The 17,115-nt window shown below is 44.8% G+C and overlaps 1 protein-coding gene across 2 annotated transcripts in view; it reads right to left on the bottom strand.

Annotated features, from left to right (window-relative positions):
* LANCL1 (LanC like 1) overlaps positions 1-16,802 on the bottom strand; it is a 29,186-nt gene extending 12,384 nt beyond the window's left edge. The window contains exons 1-4 of one of the 2 annotated variants that reach the window (XM_030580069.1): positions 16,734-16,802; positions 16,345-16,441; positions 12,662-12,779; positions 292-499 (exon numbers count right to left, since the gene is read on the bottom strand). In XM_030580069.1, coding sequence (XP_030435929.1) covers positions 292-499; positions 12,662-12,779; positions 16,345-16,425 — 407 coding nt within the window. In that variant the 5' untranslated portion in view covers positions 16,426-16,441; positions 16,734-16,802. Of the gene's footprint in view, positions 1-291; positions 500-12,661; positions 12,780-16,344; positions 16,442-16,728 lie in introns of both variants that reach the window. The other variant, XM_030580070.1, reaches the window with a different exon arrangement.
* Positions 16,803-17,115: the final 313 nt, after the last annotated feature.

Here is a 17,115-nt window from a genome sequence, read left to right as displayed (position 1 = left end):
GCCATTCTACCCCGCCATCCAGAAAAGCAGGCTCTAACAAGGGCCAGCTAGTCAACCAGGCTTGGTTTACATCCTTAATGACAACCATTTTCCTAGGATGTGAAGATTCTGTCGCATGCTTCCTGTCCCGCTAGTGAATGTTCTCCTTTTAAACAGAGCCATACAGCAGAACTTAACAAGGTCGAGAGGGATGTTCCGCATAGGGAAAGCTAGTAGTTTTGGACACCAGCTCATGCGTCCAAAAGCAACAACTTGAGGAACAGGCGGCAAAACCAAACCCCAAAACGTTACCGAGTGATGCAGGCTTCTGACTGCGTCTCATCCCGTAATTTATGGTACACAACGGCAGCCACTGCCAAAGGTCCAGCATCCCCACACAAGAAGGTGATGGAGCGCTTTGTCAGACAATTCAAGCTCTTCTTTGCGTACGCCTCTGCTACCTGGAGGTAGGAAGGATCTCCATACACATCATACAGGTGCAAGTAAAGCACAGCAATGCCTGCGAAGAAATAAATGGGTTAAGCCCAAGGCATGGATCAGCTGTTTTATTGCTCTCCCCTGACACTGTATACTTTTGTGACTAACTTTAAAACATAAATCCCAGCTGTTTATGGTAGAGCCAAAACATATGAAACAGATTTCTTGATCAGCTTATCTGTACTGGGACATTAATATTTCCCTGCATGGCCATGGGTGACTTTGGACATGTCGCTGTACCTCTCTGCCTCAGTCTCCCCATCTGTAAAATGGCAATAATTGTGAAGTGTATAAAGTGTAACTTTGTAAAGCTCTTTTAGATCTACTGCTGAAAAGCACCATACAAGGTGGAATTAATTATTTACTCTTATTTATTTATTTATTTAGCCTCCTGCCAAATAGCAATGACAAATACATAAGCATTAGTGATAGACAAAAAACTATCTGCAATACAGCAGCTGTTCTCAACCTCAACCAGCCTGGAACCCCCTTTTCCATTGCAGGAGGTCCCAGCCTCTCATCTGTCTGGGACCTCCCTCCCATCGAGCAATATGGGAATGGCAGGGTGCTTGCAATGCCTTGACAACTGTTGGTGACCCCTAAATTAGAGAAGCTGTACACTAAACTGGACCTTCATAGAAAAGGAGAGAGACTGAGAATGGCCTTTATTTTTCTCTGCACAGAGAATCAGCTGTTTTCAAGAAAAGTATTGTAAACGAAGAGATAATTCCTGCATACACACACCACACACTAATTCTGAGTGCAGCCCTTGTCTGAAACATAAAAAGCTATTCAAGAGCCAGGAAAATGCATTCTTCTGCCCCTGATTCTTCCATACCAGGCATCCAGCTACATAAACAATGCTGCTGTTAAAAGGCTAGGTCACTGGTTTTGCCTGGAGCCTTGCTCTGTCCCTCTCTCATCCCGCTCTTGAAGCCTGTTATACATAATTTGAAGAGTCATCAGTGTGTCGTTATTCAAAAGGTCTGTCACAGTAGACAGAATCTCCCTTCTGAACACCTGCTAGTCGGAAGGCACCCTCAAAAGCATCTAGGGGCTCGAGGTATCCTCAAAGAATATGTATCAAAGAAGCTAGTGGCCTACATCACTTCCAGAAAAATCTCATTTTGCCCCTTACAGTATGCTTTCCATCTCATTAACCGTTTCTAAGACGACACAGGTCCTGTGTTTAAGCCTAAATTAATAGAGCCAATCTCTGCAGATTTCAATCCAGTTTTAAAAAAAAAAGGCAGCCTGAAAAATTACTTTCCACTGTACTAGGGACAATTTTAAATTTAGATCATTTTCTCATTTTGCATGGGTAATCTCCAAAGCTTCATGCTACAGACAATTCAATTTCACATGTATATTAAGGGCAAATTTCCATTTCCTGCCGAAGTTAATAACCTTGTCCGCTCTCTACGCAGTTCAGTGTTAGTATTTCCACAGAGAGAAGCTCAGATGTACGGTATCATCATTCAAGTTTGTAAGGACGAGGGCATGAAGCTCTTTTTAAAGGGGAATACTCACCTACTAGGTATTTCCATGACCTATGACCATCTTTAGGTTCTTAATAGGCCTGATATCAATTTAAACAGCTCAGACTATGGAGTTACCTGTTCTAATGTTTAGCTTTTCATAAGCAGCTGCTATTGGAACAAGTTTATTTGTTTATGTAACTATCATGGTACGAATAATGCCAGGATTGAAGCCTGGAAAAATAAAATTAGCTTGTGAGTTTTTCTTCCAGTCTCTTCTTCCCCTTTTCCCACAAAAATCTCTTTTAGCAACTCCCTCCCTCCCCATCCTGAACAATGAACAATTGTTTGCCAGAAGCTGGGGGCTGGTCTACACTAGGGGAGGGGATCGATCTAAGATACACAACTTCAGCTACGTGAATAACGTAGCTGAAGTCGAAGTATCTTAGATTGAGTTACCTACCCTCCTCACAGCGCGGGATCGACGCCCGCGGCTCCCCCTGTTGACTCCACTACCGCCGTTCGCGTTGGTGAAGTTCCAGAGTCGACAGGAGTGCGTTCGGGGATCGATATATCGCGTCTAGATGAGACGCGATATATCGATCCCCAAGAAATCGATTGCTACCCACCGATACAGCTGGTAGTGAAGACGTACCCTGGGAATGGGTGACAGGAGATGGATCACTACCCGTTCTGTTCATTCCCTCCGGGGCACTTGGCCTTGGCCACGGCCAGAAGACAGGATACTGGGCTAGATGGACCTTTGGTCTGACCCAATGTGGCCACCCTTAAAGGCTCCAAAAGCATCAAAACGCAGTCAGGTTTGAGAGGCTTTGCAGAACTGTAACATCGGCATCACTTCCCAAATGGGGCAAGATTCTCTCTACACCCAAAAGCTTTTAAAATCTGGTCTACAACTGTGAAGAGCAACACCCAACATGGAGCGGTGACTTGCAGCAAGCATGTGTAGGTCGATAGATACACCAATGATACACTAAAAAAATAACAGCATCAAATGTAGGTTGACCATGATTAATATCTAGACAATGTATATTAGAGGCAGCATGGTTGGAGGACAGAGTATGGGGCTGGGAATCAGGAGGTCCTAAATGATAATCCCAGCATTGCCACACACTCAGTCTGGCTTTGGGCAAGTCACTGCACTCCCTGCCTCAGTTTCCCCATCTGTAAAATAAGGGTATATACCTAACCTCCCAAATGTGCACAGTAGGTTGAAGATGAGCTAGATAATATTTGCAAAATGCTTCTAATGTGTAAAGTACCATATAAAAACAATTATTACATAATGAGGGACAAGGGGCTAGGTAGCAGAGGGGATCAGTTCCCCTAGCTTTGCACCCCTGGAAACCTGGATCCAGTTGAATTGCTTCAAACATATGTGGCTGTCTCACTCCAATTCCCATTTGTGCCCCTCAGAACTACCACACAGTTGGCCGTTTATGGCCTGCCAGAGCAGAGGATCTGAAGGGTCTATTCTAGACAGATATTATGGTGATAAGGGTGGTGTCCGAACCTGAGCATCTTCCTGTTGTGCATTAAGCAACATGGCTAACATCTGTCATGTGTCATTGGTTCTCGCTCTCATCCTTTCCCTAGGAGAAGAACTGTGCGTGCAGTGGAGTGCTCTGTTTTGATAGGGTTTTGTGTTGGTAGGTTGTGTTGGAACAGTGGTGCATTTGTACAGCTAGATGGGAGATCCAGTGCTTATGACCTTTACTTTAGCACCTGCAAAATCTGTTAATCCCAGTAGCACCAGAGTTGTAAGATGTTTTAGTTTGTTTAAAATCTTGTCACAGTATAGGGCACGTATAGTTAGATCTTCCCAACCAGCTAACAGACAATTTCACTAGTTAATGGAGAGGCTGAGATGCTGCTTTAGGTATATACTGAGTTCAGGGCTTGTGAATGATGCTGGATTGTCAGCAACCTGTAAACTGCAGGCCATTGTGAAACGCTGCTAAGGGACAACATACGCGATAGCAAGGCAAATTTCTCTAACTTGAACCTTGCCAACCCTGAACAGAAGGGATCTCAGGCAAGGGGACAGCATGCTTTCAATATCAATTAAATCTTAGTCTCTTTATCCAGACTGCTGCTAAGGACACCAATTAGATGGTGGTTTTCAGTGTGCAGTCCACTAGGAACTGAGCTGCAGTGAACTCGTGTAACAAAGGTCACGAAACTGCCACAAGATAGGAGATTTTTGGTTATTGCTAACTTGGACCACATTCAGACCTGCGATCTGGAGGGAGAAAAGGCTTCACACTTCCTCCATCAACCCTGAAAAGCAAACCATCCAGTGTCCTCAAAGCAGGAAGCTAGTCATGGGGGAAAACCCACTTATAGTGACATCTAGTAGAATATATGAAGTTGCTGTCCTTAAACTGAGGATGGGGAATCATGCATTGGACTCACAAGATCATGTGCATTTGTAATGTTCTGTAATACCTCTCAGCGCACCAAATTCACACTCACCAAATGTGAGCAAAGTTGGAGGGAAAGAGGAGAGCTAGCTGATTTCTCTTAAAGAGACACTAACAACTTGAATTTTAAATAGTGTGATCCAGTGGTTAGGGACCTGGGTTCTATTCCTGGCTCTGCCACTGGTTTGCTGGGTGACCTTTGGCAAGTCACTTAATTTCTCTGTGCCTCAGTTTTCCCATCTGTAAACTGGGGATAGATGATACTACCTCCTCTGTAGAGGAACTTCAGCGCTATGGATGAAGAGTGTGAGCGCTTATCTAAGTATTATCATTAAAGTAACTGAGTTTTTCAAAGAACCTTTCTCAAGGAGCACACCTTCACTGGTGTGTACAGAATTTAAAAAAAAAATTCTTTAATTTTTAACGAGAGGTTTTCAGCTCTATTCTTATAAGTCTTTCAAAAGTAACACTTCCAAAGATTATCAGACTCGTCTCTCTTCCCATTCTTTGATGGACATGCCTGCCTGCTACCTCTTCTGTCTGAGCTTTGCTGCAGCTCGTACGGGCAGCTGCCCTGCTGCATCTCAGGTGTGAAAAAATTCACAAAATTCTATCAGAAACAAGATTGTCTCCATAAACAGGTATCTGGGAGGGGCCGAATGAGAGCTAGTTAATATTTGGTGCCTGGAGCATGTCAAGTAAAAATGTCATTTAATTTCACCATGAAGACAGAAGAATGCTAGGCACCCTTTGAGCAGTGTATGTCCAAGATACAGTCAGTAAAGGCAAAAACTGCAGTTGACTAGCCTCAGGGAGAATATTTTCTGTATTTAGTATTTTCAGTATTACTTATTTATGGTGAGATCCAAAGCCCACTGGAGGCAATGGAAAAACTTCTATTGACTACCATGGGCTTTGAATTATGCCCTGCGAGCATAGACCTTTTCTGAAAAGTGACTCTGTAAAACAGCAGGGGGGAAATCCACATTTTTTTGCTTCTTACAGGTCTCTGTATGTGCTCAGTTTTCAAAAAGATTTTAGATCACACTTTATAATGAGGTCCTATTTATAAATAGCATGTAAAAGGGTTAATAAATGATTAGCTGTTTTCTAAGTATTACTCAGTTGTAACAGATTGACAAAGTCCAACAGCTCACTTGGTTGCTTATACAAAAATGCATAATCGTCTGTAACCAGTGATGTGTTTATAGCCCTCTATAATATATTACTCATGTCTAATGTGCTTATAACGTCTATTAATAATTTATTAACCCTTTTCAAAACCATTTGTAAATAGAACTTTGTATTAAAGTGTAACAGTTAATTTCTTAACACAACACGGACTCGAAAAGTAAACTCTATTCTTTCCATCTCACACCAAGTCACCAGTCAGAAGAGTTCTGCAGGCCAAACTGAGGCCTCACGAACACTTGTGCAATCCGACTGCTGTCAGTGGGATTACAGGGATGTCAGTGATTGGAATTTACTACACATCTGTTGCCACATGAGAAGGAACAGAATCAAGCTTGCGCTCTTGACTGGGTTTACTCATCCAAGAGAACAGGAACAGAAATAAAAAAAAAAAGATCGTTGCTAATATAGGTTGCTAAAGGCAGTGGATAGGAATGAATACAAAGGATATAATCGGTGGTGTACAAAGGTGCCAGGTTCCCATCATTAACACCACCCCTTTGTTCTGTTTGCAACCCAAACACTAATGCATCATCCTCCCTTTCCACAAGCCCATTAAATCCACAAGTCCAATGGATCTGGAGAAGCGATCAATATGGGACAAACCTGCGCTTATACAAATACATGTATCCGTATCTCTCCTCTATAGCTTTACTTTATGGATAAAATGATGAATGGAGTAATTCAGCCATAGGAAAGACGCTCTCCCAGAGGTGAAAGTGGTTAGGGATTTGGAAGACCCTGGACACCTCCCCGTGTGACTTTGGGCAAGTCACTTAGCCCCAGATCCACAAAGATATTTAGGCTAACTCCCAGCAACATCAATAGACATTGGAGCCAAAATACCTTTGCAGATTTGGGTCTTTGTCTGTCTGTGTGCCTCAGGTCCCCATGTGCAAGTGAAGACAGTAGTACTGTCATATCTCACAGGGATGATGTGAGGGATTCAAATACTACACGATAGGGGCAATGGATGGCTAGAGAGATATCTGACTGTGCCATTTCTACAGTCCTTGCTGCTACCAGCCCTTTCCTCAGAACCCAGTTATAATTGACCTGGAGGGCTCAGCTGGCATCTGAATTGTATAGGGGTGACGGAACAGTTCAGCCACACGTTTATTCATTGGGGGACAGTCTGTGGTTGCTGGTTTTAATATGTACTTGAACTTTTAAACACTTAGTCTAAAGAGCTAATGTTTTTCTCCCCCTTAAGACTTCTCAGTTTTAAATTTTTCTTAACAAGTAGCAGTTTTCCTCCTAAGTGATGTGACTAAAGGACGGCATAACTCATCCTGACCTCCATAAAATGCCATTACTCATTTAGATTCTGCCTCCGCTTTCAGACTGACAAGCTAGTAACTATGTTGGGGATCATTTTAAATAGGGCTTCTTATATTGACTTTACTGCCTCCAAAACCACAAAGAGCCTGAGATCCTAAATTACAAACAAAGGAGCTTCAGGCTCACTGAAGCTCATGCTGTCCCAGACCCTTAGTGGCCATGGCACAGTGCTGTCTGAGTACACACTGGTGATGGGAAACCCTCAGAGATACCAGGTCAGTAGGTATCAGAACCCAGACTCCCTCCGTATACCCCAGGTTTACCCTTCCTTCCAGCCCCTGCACTCTACTTGGGACAGGGTGTAGAAACCCTATCCTGCTACTAGCAAACAAGGACTCGCCAGTCTAGACAGGTGAGCAGAAGGAAGGCCACCAAAGCAGTTACTCCAGAAATAGAAAGGAGAGAGGCTGTGGGGAAGAAGGCTCTTTACTGAGACTTGTAGCTGTGGGTCTGGGGAACAACCCCTGACCTGGGGAATACTTGTGCATTTCATGTTGGTGTCTTATCTGCTTTTCTGGGATCTGGAGATCCCTTTTTCCAAGGAGAAATGTATCTTATGCATTGAGCTGTTATTCTGTCCCTCAAAACACTCCCCTAGTAACTCACCTTCCAGCCTCCCCACACAGGTGCCTGTTGTTGCTCCTCAACCTGCCCTCCATAGCTCTGGTAGCCTCTCTTTTGGGTCCAGATGTAGCCCACCAGTCAGCCTGTGCCCCCCTTGTGCCTGACTCGCAGAGGATGCGAGTCTGTTACAGCCCCCATCTAGAGAGACTGGCTTTCTAGACACTTCTAGCTCGGAGGTTCCTGGTTTGATGACCGGTATTGCCCAAGATGGCACTCATCCTGCTAGCACTTCTGGATTTCAGATCCCTGTGATCTGGGGCATGGGAGCACGTACCAGATTTCCCACTCCAGAGAATTCTAGTGATGGCAGAGAAGCTACTATAGCTCCTGGGATTTTATCTAAGTCACTTACGTTTGCAGAGTCAGTGTAAGACGCCACTCAGTCAGACAGACAGCATTTGCATCCACTTTGCCAAAGGTGCTGGCCACCGATGAATTAGGCTCTAGGAGTCTGGATAATGGACTGTATTTGAAATACTACACCTGTCCATCTATCCCTAGCAAAAGGTGGTCTCTTCACAAATGCTTGGCCCTCCCTTGTTGCACAGTAACTTAAGCAAAAATAGTTTACCATACAAATCAGAAAGAGTGATTATCTTTCACCTTATTAGGGCCTAGCTCATGACCTTGCGCTCCTTCAAAGCCTACTGGGAACTGGCTGATAGTCAGCATTCCTTTGGGTCATATGCACCCTCTGCTGTCCTGTGCAGCTCTCATCTTTAAGTTCTCTGTCTCAGACACTGGTAACTATGGATTTGGCTTTGGGGAATGTCTGGCAAAATCCTGACTCTGGGGAGGGAGAGCCATTTCTTGGTAGTGTACAATGCACCTTCCTTCCATCCATCCTCCCCACCAGCAAAACATAGGAGATACACATGAGCTTTGTGGGGTTCTTTCTTTCAGAACAGCTCAGGGTCCCAGAGGCAGCTGTGAACCACATGATAAGCTAGCAGCTCAAAGGAGTGCATATATTTTCAGAGCAGCAGAGTAAACAACTGCTTGAAACCATAATAATGGCTTGGAAAGGTCAATATGTAAATTACTAGCATCCTGGGGCTACAGTGACTTGCCCTCATTTTTTTAACATGTTGCCTAACAATCTTGAAACAAAGACACATTTCAGGCACATGAATCTTCACCCTGTCTCCTTGTAGTTCAGGCAGACCCTGCTGCCTCTTTAATGTAGCACCATGTGTATAAATAGATGAGATGCCCAAGAACCTGGAGAACAGGTAGTTAGAGGATCTGCAAATGCATAGGAGGGCCAGCTTTTCATCGCTCCATTTCAGCTTATGGATCAGGCTCATAGATTTAGAGATACAGCATGGTCCAGTGGCCAGGGGGCTGGATAGGGACTTGGGTGTCCTGGGTGCTAGTCCCAGCTCTACCACTGGCCAGCTGGGTGACCTCAGCCAAGTCACTTCTCCATTTCTCTTCCCATCCTTTGTCTCACCTGTTTAGATTGTGCAATCTTCAGAACCGTGTCAATACACAAATTGCAGTGGTTTAAAAACAATTCAGCTAAGGACCAGTGTATCAGTTCAAAAGGGGCTTAGCGCAGCTTAACTTAGATCAGTAACTTACATGCAGGCTATACAGATATCAGCCAGGTTTTAAATTTAAGTGTCCACACAGAGTTTTGCATCAATTTAGCTAAATTGGTTAAAAAAAAACCCCAATCTTAACTGCTGCAACTTTGGGTATAGGCCAGGCTCGTGTGTCTGTACAGTGCCCTGATCTCTCTTGGCAACTGTAGGTGCTACTGCATCACACATTAAAGTTTGTGCCCCAAGGCTGTTTGTTCATTACTTTGGATTGGCTCAGTACAGCAGCTTAAGCAAGCTGTATGTTTCTGTTATTGAAAATGGTGAAGTCCCTCCCCTTTACACTAGTGCTTCTTGGCACTAAAACACAGGGTTTCCCTGACACAAATGCAGGCCAGTGGGATGGGGTTCTTGCACGTGTACAGTGGAAGGAATAGAGAGAACACATCTAATTCCAGCATGTGCCGTGTATGCCTAGGCATAATGGAGTAGACTCAGGTGTGCCACATCATACAGAGGAAGAACGTTCACTGAAAGCCACAGCTATTCATTTCCACTATCTCCGATTAGCAGCCACAGAGAGCCGACTGATTTCAGACGCCTGGGTGATGATTTACATGAGAAGATACTCAACAAGCCTTTTCTACATAAGCAATTAAGAGGAAAAGCTGCTGTCATGGCCCAATTAATTTTCCATCCAGAAACAACGTTGAATAAATTAATCTAGCGACTATTAGCAGGGGGAAAATGGATACAGAATAATATCAGTGTGTTCCATTTCTCTGGCTGCGACTCACAGAAAATCCTTCATAGTCTTCTTCTAAATGACAAGCAAGGAAGGAATGGAAAGGGGAGAAGGGAGAATCCCTTTTGTGTAACTCCCTTCCGAATAAAATATGGGCGGAAGACTTAGCCATAGCATTACTGATCATTTCATCCCTCGAATCATTTTCCTTCCTAACCAAGGCTTGTAGGATGCTCCTTAAGGCTACCCTATGGAGGTATACGCCTTCCCTCCCTCCCACCCCTCCGGGAGTTGAGCTCTTCCTCCCAATACACTATAAGAGTCTTGCTAATGTGAGCTATTTATCCTCCAGCCCTACATACTGAATTGTACCGGTAATAGGCAGAATCCAATGTAACTTCAAATAACATGCCTACGCCCACTCCACAGGCCGCCATTCACTTATGGCACTGTCACATTAACAATAGATTTCTTGCACACAGCGCCTTTCATCCCAGGGGATCTCCAAGCACGTGCAAGCAGATGGAAATACAGGTTATCCGTGGGGATCAGATCAGCCACCACCAGGTGGAAATGCCGAAGGTGTTGAACAGCGACATCACAGATCAGCGCTGGACAGGAAGTTAGGGATATGGGTGCATTACACTCCAGGATGAACTTGGGTGAGGCCTTCTGAGTTGGAATTTGACCGTTTTATAAAAGTGCCTTGGAATCAGTAATAGTCATAAGTTGTCTGGGCCCCAGTTTGCCAATTCATTCAAAAGCGTGGCACCTCCAGCATTACTATGCCTTCTAACACCACGCTTGGGCACTCAACCAGTAGTGATTTAGCAAGAAGTGTTCTCTTTACTACCACCTTCTGTAGCACCTAGGCACAGACGTATCCATACCAAGACCAGTGTGAAGATCTCAGGATAAGGCAATATGGGTACAAGTATGGGCATGGCAGAGAAACTAGCATCCTCTGAATTGTCACCAAAAACCATGTCACTGCTGTCAGGTGTATGTGATGTCAGGTTCTCCACCATGGGGGTGCTCTGCAGGGCTTCTCCAGGAAGAAGTAAGAGAAAGAGTTGGAAAGGGGAGAGCATGTGGTGGCAATGGAGGGCACACCTGGCAGGGAACGGAGATTCGGGGTTAAGGCCAGAGAAGGGGAGAATACAGGGAAAGCAAAAACACTCATACAAAGGAGAAAATGGGCAGAAAAGGCATGATGGTGGCAGTCTTCTTCCTTGGCTCATTCTCTCTCTAATGCTATCTACCAAGGAAGCACGCAGGGCTTCATCCTGAACACTACAGGTGGCTGCAATACCAGGAGGAAATGGTCTTAGGCTGTGACTATACTAAAGCACCGTCCAGCTAGCACATTACAAATTGTAGTGTGCATGCAGAAGCACAGGCAGTGGCAAGCAGCAGGATGGGCTAGCTGCCCTGAATGTGTGCCAACAGGGTCTGGGTGGGTTTGTCCTTGGGGCAGCTGGCCATGCTGCCTAAGCTTCCCCGGGAACGCGACAGTATGTAGTGAACTCTATGAGAGCTAGCACAAGTAGGTCTACTTGAGGTGGGACTCCCACCCTCCAAGTGTAGATGCAACCTTAGACTCTGACTTCTTATAGTTAACCCAGAGAAGCTTACGGACCAGTGGGATCAAAGACAAAGCCGGTTCTGGTCCTGGTGTAGGGAAGATTGGGATGGACAAGGGACTGAGGACCCAGTTACCTGATGCAGCCTGTGGTGTTTGTCATGGCAAGTCTGGCTACATTCCAGATCTGACTTAGAGGTAGAGCTATTTCTGCTAGCTTTGAAGAGAAAAATCAGTTCAAGGACAGGGTTTCCCTGACTCATATGCTGTGTTGCATTTCTTCTCTCTTCTCCTCTCAAAGACACTGGGCCAGAACCAGTTTTGGATCAGTCGATTGGCATTAACAGGTAACCCAGAACAAGAGCAGGAACAGCCTGGTGATCATGCTACCTCACATCATAATGGTAAAAAATAAAACGAACCTGAAATATTTACTGGAACATATTTATATTTAAATATTCCCTGATTTCAGTGCTTAGGCACCTTCCGTAACCAAGACAATTACCCATTATCTACAGTAGGCAGAGGGAGCTGTCGACGGTGGCAATGGAAGCTCCCACATGCTGGCCAACCCAGAAGGTTTCACCCAAACTGGTGGGGTCACTGTTAAGGCTGAGAGGAGTTTGGTCTCCGTAGGCATGGAGCCTCTCTGCTGAGCCTGCCTACACAGTGCCGAGTGCAGATCCTGATACGTGCATCCATGCCCACCAGGAGCTGGACTGACACCCATCCGCTTGCTTCACATTCATCTAACAGCGGGTAGGGAGTCAACAATGTCACAACTGACTGGGTTGGATCTGAGCCAGCCCCTTAAAGGTAAAAGCTCTGACACTCATCAGCTCCACAAGGCATCTAACCCGCCAAGCTTTATTTGTAAGAGCACCTTAGCAGAACGGATAGAGAGCATGCCCTATATTGTAGTGGAATGCCAAAGATACCTTGTTCCCACCCTCCAACCCCAGCAGCCAGAAATGGGGAGGACAGGTGGACCTCAGCTTCAAATGTAGGTCGTCTTTGTTAATCACAAGAAGTGCCAGAACTGCTTCGTAGCATGAGTCTACACTGATCGTTTCTGACTGAGACCATGCATCATAATCAATAAAGCAGCTCTCTTTTTCTTTACTAGAGGAGGCAGAGGCTGGGTGAGCCTAACCTGGAAAGGCAGCTAACAAGCAGACTTGCTCTGCCCCACAGAGCTGGCTAGTTCAAATGTCCTTGTTACGGCATTGCCCTACCTGCCCAGCCAGTGTAAGCAGTGCAGTCCCTGGGGTTGGCAGATTTCAAGCCTCTCTCCATCTGCTGAAGCAGCTCTCTGATCTTATTGTTCAGGCGCTGAGTGAACTCAGGAGTCAGCTGTGGATAGAAAAGAAATACCACACATAAGTAAATATCAGCAAACAGATTGGGTGAGGGCTCATCAAATTGCTGCGAGCGTGCATGGCAGAGAGCAGGGATTACCCTGGGGAACTGGGATTCTCAGTCAGCGAGTGTAGCCAGAAATACTCAGTTTTGTATTTGGCTGGCAGTAGTAAAATGAACTGGAATCTCGGCCTGTTACCTCAGGGGCAGCCTTTTCCCACAGCTCTCACACACCACCTGGCCCTGGCCCACAGATGAGGCTTGAGGAAGTTGAGAGCAGGGTAGCCACTGCTCCAAAAAGAAATCCCACTCAGCTCCTGCCTGCTCCCATCCAGAATGTGGTGCAAGATGCTGACTTTTCACTAACTGCCCTCGGTTTGCTAGCTAGATTCCCTGTCCTTAATAGGGAGACCAGACAGCAAATGTGAAAAATCAGGATGGACGGATGGGTGGGTGTGTGTGTGAGAGAGAGAGAGGAGCCTATATAAGAAAAAGACTCAAAAATCGAGACTGTCACCCTAGTCCTTAAAATTGTGGTACTGCAGTAGTGACTGGGGTGTTGTGATTTAATCCCTGTATTTGTGAGGTGATAGATTGAGATCTCAGTGCTGGCACTTTAATAATAACAAATTGCATGGGCTTGATTCTCCTCATTCACACCAGCATAAAAATTCCACTGATGTCAACGGAGTTACTCCTGCTGTCCACCAGGGCAAGATAAGATTTTAAGAATTCAGGCCCTAATTTGCGTAGGCTAGGCTAGGCTTGATTTAGCTGTTACTAATAAGATGGGTTGTAGGAAGCAATCCACAAAATGGAAATCCTTCCCTTTTCAACCTTCCACACCCAGTTTCCCACATGGCTAAACATGCTACATATTGACTTTTTTATATTTTAAAAACCTAGCATTCAACAAAGGATATTTGCTGTGGTTTTCCAAGCTGCTGGATTTTGGTACATGAACTGTAATGTTTTGTTCATTCCCCTACAGGCATATTTTAATTGCTTTGTTCAGGGAAAAAATAATAATGAAACTAAGCAATAGGCTGGAAAAAATGAAATTAATTTGTAGAGCTTGGTTCCATACTTACTACTATAACTGCAGGCCATTCATAGCACCGTTGGGATCACCACCTCTGGATCGCCACAACTGACTGAACAGGTCTATAGCGTAAGCCAGTCTAAGGACTATGATACGATACTGTATATCACGAGATGGCATCACCTTATGCTAAAGTATCTACCATACCATGTGGGTACATGCTTATGTGATAATTCCAGCAGCACCCGCCAATGCAGAAAGAGCCTTAAGCAACAACAAAGGGTTTTGTTTTAACAAGGTTGGAATGTAGTTGAGAGCTCAGATGCATCAGAGTGGTTTACGCCAAGGCTTGGCTGTGTATGCAAACACACACACACTCTGCTTCCTACGCACCTTTGCGGGGCGGGATGGAGGGGAACCAATGTTTTGATGGAAAGAATATTTTTCTGTTTGGAACGTATGTAGTAAAAGTGATGGTATGATGTGAATGAGTATTATTAAACAGTGTGCCACAAGCATTCACGCTGTACTAAGTTGTGTAGGCTAGAAGAGACAGCTGCAGTTTAGGCAGATCCCAGCTCATCAGTTTAAAAATCTAACCATGTCACGATCCCTTCATTTCCTTTGGTAGCCTGCCACTTAAGTAACTCAGAGACTAATTCATGCTGTAGTCTTTGGGTTAATACATTAAAGAAGGCACATCTCTTGGGTCCAATCCCCTGAGCTTGAAGATTTTGAACTGGTTCTGCTTGTTTGAGTCTGTTTTCCAGAACCTGTCACAAAAAGCATCTTGTGCAATAAATTGTGATTATTGTTTTTAGTCTAGGGAATCTGGGTTAGATACAAGAGATCTGCTCTGTTAAATGTGTGACTAAAGACTTTTCATATATATATAAATAATATGCTTCTAAAATTGCTGAGAGGATAAAAGTGCAGTGACTCAGAACTGATTCGTTGGAGTCAGACTCTGGAAGCAAATCTCAGTGAAACATTGTGGAATAAAAACTTCAGGTAGCAACACCACCAAATCAAGAAAAACAACAGATGCCCAAAGATCTTTAAGAACTTCCAAAACCAGAGATATATGGTTAAAGTTTTTAAGGTTCTTCCTAGCAGTGATGAGACAGCAGATATGTTGCACCTTCAACTGGGAAGACTTCTGTGGTTGTGCATACGCTGCAGCCTCAGAAATGGGAGACTGCAAGTCTCCTCTGCCAAAGCAAAGCAGAAAACATCAAGGCCCCTCTGTAATAACTACATGTGAGGGCATCTTTTCCTGGCTCTGAGATGCATTGCTCAAAAAATAGAGCCAGTCTCAACAGGGTGGATGTGAGGCTGCCAAGACAAACACCCCTGTGGTGTTTGAATGTTTCATCATCTTCACAATACTTAGCACTTACACAGGCCATTTCATCTTCAAGGAGTATTACAGACATTAAGTAAGCTTCACAGCACCTCTATGCAGGAAGATTTAATTTACTGACTGAGAAACTGAAGCAGAAAGATTAAGTGACTTGCCCAAGGCCACTGAGAGTCAGTAACTAGAATACAGGAGTTCCTGGCTCCCAGACATGTTCTCAGACCACACCTGCCCCCGAATGGCTGCAAGATCCTTTCATCTTACCTTTCCAGCTATTACAATAAAATGCAACAAACCAAAGTAACCAAAGATCCATATCAACAGATATATGGGAATCGACTGGGAGACAGACACACAGACTATATAATCTCTCTCTGTTTTTTATCCAAAATTACTAGGGCCTTATAAAGTCCCCAGGGGAAAGGATCAGTGTTTCTAATCTGTGTCTGTATGGAGTGGCTTCTTGTCCAATACACCTACAGCAAGTGGGAGTGGGAAAGCAAAAGCTTTGTTTATTTGCTTATAGTCTCAGGGTGTTTATTACACAAGTGAAGTCAGAATCCTGTTTACAATGTCACAGATAGCTGCTTTGGAATTGGTTCTCTCCCCATATATATAAACTGTTACCACACCCCTTTGAGCCCTCTCACAAGAGCCAGTGATTTTGATCATGCAGCACCACTGCCCAGGTGCATGGACTGACCTTTTTCTCCTGCAACCAAACCTCTAACTTAAGTTAGGATTTTCCCATTAGTCTTTGCCTCCCCCCCCTTACAAAAGTTTAACTCGTCTCATGATTTCATCGGATTAAACTAGACACTGGATGAGGTGGCTATAAATGGGGAAACTGTCCCAGAGTACAATGGCAGATACCTGAATGCTGACCTGGCTCAGGTAAGACCACGAGAAAGCTCCAGGAAGCTCACAGAAACATTTCAAAAAGAAATGTCCAAGACGCTATTAACATCCAACGCACAAGCCCTGTCTTGAGGCATGTTAGGCATGCAATCCCTGCCTTTCTCTGGATCGACCGGGCACTGCTCCCATGCCACAGAAACAGGGGAAAGAAAAATTAAGCTCACGCCAGCCTGTGACACCTGTTAAGAAAGAAACATTCCAGCGCTGTAAAATTAAGTCACTTTAGAGCTCCAACTCACCCGCCCTGAAGAGTCAAAGTATCCTGTGGCCAGGGATTTGTCATAGTCTGCGTAGGGATTCGGAAAGGCTCTTTGGGCCATAATGGCAACAGCAAACCTGCAAGAGAGTGAAGAGAAAAAGCTGGGATCCAATTATTTGAGCAGCTGAGGCTAGTGCTTGCTGCTATGACAGCTACCTGCCCCAGGCCCCAGCTGCCTATGAGCTGCAGAGCAAGCAGGCCAGATTCTGCAGCTGCACCCAAATCTAACACACAAGAGAAGATCTCAGGGATCTAAAACAGCAGCACAAAAGCCTACAAACATCCCCCCACCCCCTTGCTGTACAACACAACCCCACCCGGAAAACAGAGGGAATCATTGAAGTGAAACCATGTTTTCCCCCACCTCACCCTGCAGCTCAGACAACAACAAGCAAAGATCTGACTTTTCCACCTCCCACTTCCTGCTGCCACAAGCCAATGAGAACTCTAGTGAGCCTGGGGACCCGGCCACACACACACCCCTCCGGTTTCTTAAAGAGACAGGGAGTGAAGCCTACTTTTGCAGGGCTTTTTTTATGCCAATCCAAACTTTTGGGCAGTGTTCCCAGTGCTGAGCTCATGAAAGAAGCTGAACTCAGCTACTGGCCCTGCTCTGGTCTCCCCAGCACATTGTGTTCTGCCAGTTTCCAAAGGGTTTTTTTTAAGGGGTAAGATGGGTTAAGAATAATACTTCATATCAAATAATAGAGAGAGCTAAATAATATGTTAATTATTTTTAGACAATTAAGTA

The sequence above is a fragment of the Gopherus evgoodei genome, chromosome 11 (genome assembly GCF_007399415.2).
Source record: "Gopherus evgoodei ecotype Sinaloan lineage chromosome 11, rGopEvg1_v1.p, whole genome shotgun sequence".
In the NCBI taxonomy this organism is placed as follows: Eukaryota; Metazoa; Chordata; order Testudines; family Testudinidae; genus Gopherus; species Gopherus evgoodei.
This window is presented reverse-complemented; position numbering and strand designations above follow the sequence as displayed.